The following is a 5,723-nucleotide window of genomic DNA, read 5'->3' as shown; positions in this document are numbered from 1 at the left end:
GTCCCTAGCAGAACTGGTATCTGTCTCTCACTGCTGCCTTTTCAGTTGGTGCTTCAGTGGCTCCTTTGCTGCCAGCCTTAGAGAAGAGAGGCCAAGAAGGAAATATGACCTGGTGGCTGAATTCCTGTCTCTCTGCAAAGGAGTCCCTGCAGGCCAAGTCTGAAGTACATTAGTGAGAAACAATACTGAGGTGGAGTTTTCACGGCTTCCTGCCTGTGCTCAGCCTTTCCTGAGGACAAAGAGGTTTTTGTCCTTGGGGCTCCCAGTCCAGCACTTTCTGCTGTTGTCACCAGATGCTTCAGTAAGTCAGCTAAGAGCTGCATGAGGGTTCTGGATGGTGAAGGACCTTCTGAGAATGGTGGTAGCCTGAAACTTGTGCCCTACTCAGTCACTTAAAGCCCATCTTTTGACCCCATGCCATGGAGCTAGTGTTGTTTCCGATACACACCTAATGCATTAGCCAGCCACTGTATCTGACCTTGTGCTCTTTGCACTACCACCTACTTCTGGGATCAAGGAGAAAGTTGCCAGAGTCATGGCTAAATCCTGATCGCAGGAGCAAAGTCTACTCTGCAGGGGTTTAGAATTTTCACCCTCTCACTAAATTGGCAGCACTTTTTGGCTATTCAGCACAGGGTAAAACATATACCATTGATCCCGAACAGTTACCTCTGTCTCTCCCTCCCAGAGGCTAGCAGGGAGAGAAGCAGGGGGCAGTCATTATAACCTCTCCATGATTCTGTTCCTTCATTCCAGCACAGAAAATCAGTTTTCCTGCTAAAGGGCCCTGCTATGTGTTCAAATTCAAGCTGGATAGAAACCAGCTGTTAAGTTATTACACATTTTCAAGCACTAACTTTATAGCTGGTTGGCTCTTTATAGCTGGATGACATTTTCATGGTGTGAGAATTGCTGTATACATGTGGCCAGTCTAAACTTGTTGCGTGATTAACTAGTTCATTGTGTGATAATTACTTTGCACATGTCCTAAATAAGACCAGCCACATGTGGGCAGTCTAAATTTATAGCACAATTCGCCAATGAATTGTGTAATATGCGTAACGTGTGGCAGGGACCTAAAACATGCACCCCAATTTTGGAGGGCTGATTTTTTGGGGGGTAAAAGGCTACATATGGTATGGTAGTAAATACAGTAGGGGTCTTCCTGACTTTCTTACTTGATTCAGCTGTGTTCTTACTCTGCTTTTTGGTTTAATTGACAACTTCTATATCCCAGAAGTCTTTATGTAGCACATGATTGGCTGGTGTCTCTGGTTAGAGTCTTCTGGCTTGGGTGATAATGGCAAATGACAAACACAGTGGAGACAGCAACTCAGCCACACCAAGTGGATGAGTCAGCCTCCATCTGCAGCAGCTGTCAGACTCATGCCTTGCTATTGTTGGGAAGAGGTGTTGGCCATCCACACAGTGAATTTGGTTTGTCATGTAGGGAGCCTGAGCTGGAGCTGTGTGCTAATGGAGGTCACCCTCTGGAACTGATTTTCTTAGAGTTGTAATTTCTGCCTGTTGTCCAGGTGTAGTTGGGGATGGGAGCGGGGTGGGGCTGCCTGTGCACACCAGCATGGTGTCCTGTCTGGTCCAGATTCCTGTCTGATCAGTAGTCACCACCAGATGGTTCAGTTGAAGGTACAAGAACCCCCTGGTGCGGTCACTAAACCTACTCTGATGATTTCTTGCTGTATCTTCCTGCTCCTGCTGTGGGCATTTTCTCTCTCCTTCCTCAGGATACTGGCACAGGAAATCTTACAAGTGCATCAGGGAGTCAATAAGCTCTCTCTTTATCTGGTAGGTTTGGATGCAGGGAAGATAAAGCAAGTGGGAACTATCTGCGGGCAGGAGAGCACCCGGCGCATTGGGGATTACAAGGTCAAATATGGCTACACTGATATCGAACTCCTCAGGTTAGAGACATTTAGCTGTTCTTTCTCTTGAAGGCTTCTCACTCTGACCCGCGCATGCGCCTTTTAAGTACTAAACCAGCTTTCTCCCTACAGTGCTGCTAAATCTAAGCCTATCATAGCAGAGCCCGAAATCCATGGAGGGCACTCCCTGGATGGGGTGACTGGTTTCCTGGTGCTCATGTCAGAAGGACTCTACAAAGCTCTGGAGGCAGCTCATGGGCCTGGGCAGGCCAATCAGGTTAGAGTTCCCAGAGGCATTTCCCTAAGAGTGTTGCTAAATTGTCCCATTCATGTCAGCCGCACTCTCGCAAGGTTTGTTGCACATGCATCCTGTTAACACCAGCTTGGTTGAAAGGCCCCACTGCCTTATTCCCAGCATGCAGTGGGGTGTGTGTGCTGTCCTGGCAGACTAGTTTCTCCAGGACTAGTTTCAGAGTAGCTAGAGTCAAGAGGGACCTGAACAGATCATCTAGCCTGACCCCCTGCCACAGGCAGGAATGAATGCTGGGTTCACAAGACCCCAGACAGGTGATTGTCCAACCTCCTCTTGAACTTGCCCAAGGTAGGGGTGAGGACCACTTCCCTGGGAAGTTGGTTCCAGATTTTGGCCACCCTAACTGTAAAATATTGCCTTCTGATCTCTAACCTAAGCCTATTCTCCATCAGCTTATGACCACTGTTCCTCGTCACCCCAGGTGGTGCTGGGGAGAAAAGGGCTCTTCCTATTTGCTGTTGATCTCCCCTGATGAGTTTGTAGGCAGCCACCAGGTCCCCCCTCAGCCTCCTCTTGCTGAGGCTGAACAGGTTCAGGTTCAGGTCCCTCAGTCTCTCCTCATAGGGCCTGTCCTGCTGCCCTCTCACCAAGCGGGTGGCCCTCCTCTGAACCCTTTCCAGGCTGGCCACATCCCTTTTGAAGTGTGGCGCCCAGTACTGGATGCAGTACTCCAACTGCGGCCTGACCAAAGTCGCATAGAGGGGGAGTATCACCTCTCTGGACCGGCTTGAAATGCACCTTTGGATGCATGGCAAGGTATGGCTGGCCTTGCTGGCTGTGGTCTGGCATTGGCAGCTTATGTTCATCTTGGAGTCAGTAATGACTCCAAGATCCCTTTCCACCTCTGTGCTTTCAAGAAGGGAACTCCCCAGCCTGTATGTATACTGTGGATTCCTTCTCCCAAGGTGCAGCACCCTGCATTTGTCTACACTAAACCCCATCCTATCCTCATCTGCCCACTTCTGTAGTCTGTCTAAATCTATTTGCAGCCTCTCTCTCCCTTCAAGTGTGTTCACCTCGCCCCCCATCTTGGTGTCATCAGCAAACTTGGACAGCGTACTTTCCACTCCCTCGTCCAAGTCGCTGATGAGGATGTTAAACAGTGCGGGCCTGAGGACCGAGCCCTGGGGGACTTCTCTTTCTTCTCTTCCTGTTTCTGGAAGTGGAGCATTCCTTAGGGACTGGGAAATCCTTGGTTCCAGAGTACAAAGATCAAACTGAGTTTAGACATTCAGGCCTTGCCAGCTGTCTGACTGGCCAGGTGCCATAAGAACTCTTGATATTAGTTGGCTGGGGAAGGGTTTCCTTAGCACCCTCTCCTAAAAGTCCTTCTTTTTTGTTCCTTGCATCCAGGAGATTGCAGCCATGATAGCCACTGAGTTTGCTAAGCAAACTTCGCTGGATGCTGTAGCTCAGGCTGTGGTGGACCGGGTGAAACGGATCCATTGCGACACCTTTGCCAGTGGTGGGGAGCGATCCAAGTTCTGTCCCCGGCATGAGGATATGACTGTGCTGGTGAGGAACTTTGGTCACCCGCTGGGTGAGATGAGCCAGCCCACACTGACGCCAACACAAGGTAGGGACCAGTAAAAAAAAACTGAGACAAAGATGGTGGGTGGAGGATAAGACCTCTCCTTCCATCCAGTGCCATCCTGATGTCAGGAGAAGAAACTTTCAGTGCAGAGACTGTTTTCTAAGGGAAATGTCTCCTTCCCAAAATAATTTAGCATGGTCTGGAAAGCATTAGATAAAGCACCCCTCTTTTACAGGCATATGGGATATTAATGGGTCAAAACATTCCTGTACCACCTGAGGCTTTTCATGCCACTCGTCCACCCCTTGTTATTTTCTTCTTCTCAGGAGGCCGCATCTACCCTGTTTCTGTGCCATACTCCAGCGCCCAGAGCACGAGCAAGACCAGCGTGACACTGTCCCTTGTCATGCCTTCTCAAGGCCAGATGGTCAATGGTGCCCACAGTAGCTCCACTCTGGATGAAGCCACCCCAACTCTTACAAAGTAAATGCTGTTAAAAGCTGTATCATCTTTAAATACCAATTGTTGCTCCCAGCTCTCTGCCCTCCTGCAGTTTGGGTGCAGCCCAGGGAAGGAAGCTGTCTGTTACCTGCTGCACTATTCTTTTACCCAAAGGTGTGGCCTTTCTGCCTGCAACATTGCATCCTATCCATGGTTGTCTGAGATGTGTCATTTGAGGAGAATTGTGCTGGATGTGGGAATGAACTGAGCAAACATTTCTGGAGCATGCTGTGGGAACATGCTTCAGAGAATCAGCAGGGGGCACTCAGGGATTAGACAGCACTTCCTTTTGCTAGCAATGATTTTGTAGGCTGAGGTGAATGCTGGCCTGCCTGTTCCAGCTGATTCATTTACTAAGGGGCCAGGGCTGTGCTGCCCTGCTGTTGTTAAAGGAGCTGGGGCTGGGTATATTTTCCTGGTGTGGAAAGGTTTTCAGATGATGCTAGGAGAGTGAAACAAGGGTTGGGTTTCAAGCACATTGGGAAGGAGTCTCTAACTTGCAGGCATATACTGTTAGCTTTGATTTCAGTTCAGCCTTTGTCATAGCAAGATTTGTGTGTGTCCTGTCATGCCAAGCTACCAGCTTAGTTACCATGTCTCTATTGCTTCAAAAACAGTGGAGCTTGCCCACCCAAGTTTCTCAGGGCTACATTGCAAGTACTATGCACTTCATACTGCTGGACTTCTAGAGGTCTAAAATATCTTGGGGCAAGGAGAGAGTTCTGCAGTTTCCCTGAGATTTTCCCTTATAATGCATCCCTCGGAGACACCATGCATGAGGCCAGCCCAGCCAAAGATAGCATAGTTGACTTTGGTGCCTGTGACACTTGGAGCACTTTTGAATATGTCTGATAATGAGGAGGGGAGAATGAGGTACCTCAGCTACATGTGCCTGTTGACTAAAGTTTTAGTCAGTACAATTGCCTTCACACACACAGAGACCTGCCTCTGCACATCAGAGACTAAAGACTAAATTGATACAGTTAAGAGGCTGGCACCTCTTTTATTGGCCCAAGGCATCAACTAGTAACATGAACATATTTGTGCTCTCTTTCTCAGTCAGAGCCCAACTGTGACTCTCCAGTCCACCAACACCCATACTCAGAGCAGCAGCTCAAGTTCAGATGGGGGCCTCTTCCGTTCCCGTCCCACCCATTCCCTCCAGCCTGATGAAGATGGACGTGTAGAGCCCTACGTGGACTTTGCAGAGTTCTACCGGCTTTGGAACCTGGACCATGGTGAACAGGGAGCACTCACAGTGTCATAATGTGGGGAGAAGAAGGGAGAGGCATCCTGCAACCACAGTGAGCTCGACAGAGACACACAGGCAAAGACTAAGGTGAGGATGAAATAGGTCCAGGTGGTAGCCATGTTCTGCCGTGGATTCAGCCCTGGTTCAGGATGCAATGAGCCTGGGGGTGGGTTGCTGGTGCAGCTGTCTCAACACACGTGTTGCCTATGTCCTTCATCTTCTCCTTATCCACCTCTTTCC

The 5,723-nt window shown here is 49.2% G+C and overlaps 2 protein-coding genes across 3 annotated transcripts in view; both read left to right on the top strand.

The window, feature by feature from the left end:
* TAB1 (TGF-beta activated kinase 1 (MAP3K7) binding protein 1) overlaps positions 1 to 5,723 on the top strand; it is a 23,123-nt gene that overhangs the window by 3,873 nt on the left and 13,527 nt on the right. The window contains exons 7-11 of one of the 2 annotated variants that reach the window (XM_025211331.1): positions 1,811 to 1,922; positions 2,016 to 2,160; positions 3,550 to 3,772; positions 4,057 to 4,213; positions 5,291 to 5,570. In XM_025211331.1, coding sequence (XP_025067116.1) covers positions 1,811 to 1,922; positions 2,016 to 2,160; positions 3,550 to 3,772; positions 4,057 to 4,213; positions 5,291 to 5,498 — 845 coding nt within the window. In that variant the 3' untranslated portion in view covers positions 5,499 to 5,570. Of the gene's footprint in view, positions 1 to 1,810; positions 1,923 to 2,015; positions 2,161 to 3,549; positions 3,773 to 4,056; positions 4,214 to 5,290; positions 5,571 to 5,723 lie in introns of those variants that run through there. The other variant, XM_025211332.1, reaches the window with a different exon arrangement.
* Positions 5,432 to 5,723, top strand: part of MGAT3 (mannosyl (beta-1,4-)-glycoprotein beta-1,4-N-acetylglucosaminyltransferase) — a 58,236-nt gene continuing 57,944 nt past the window's right edge. The window contains exon 1 of the mRNA XM_025211335.1: positions 5,432 to 5,570. The gene's annotated coding sequence lies outside the window, so the exon portion shown is untranslated. The remainder of the gene's footprint in view (positions 5,571 to 5,723) is intronic.

Source organism: Alligator sinensis, unplaced genomic scaffold (assembly GCF_000455745.1).
Source record: "Alligator sinensis unplaced genomic scaffold, ASM45574v1 scaffold215_2, whole genome shotgun sequence".
Lineage (NCBI taxonomy): Eukaryota > Metazoa > Chordata > Crocodylia > Alligatoridae > Alligator > Alligator sinensis.
This window is presented reverse-complemented; position numbering and strand designations above follow the sequence as displayed.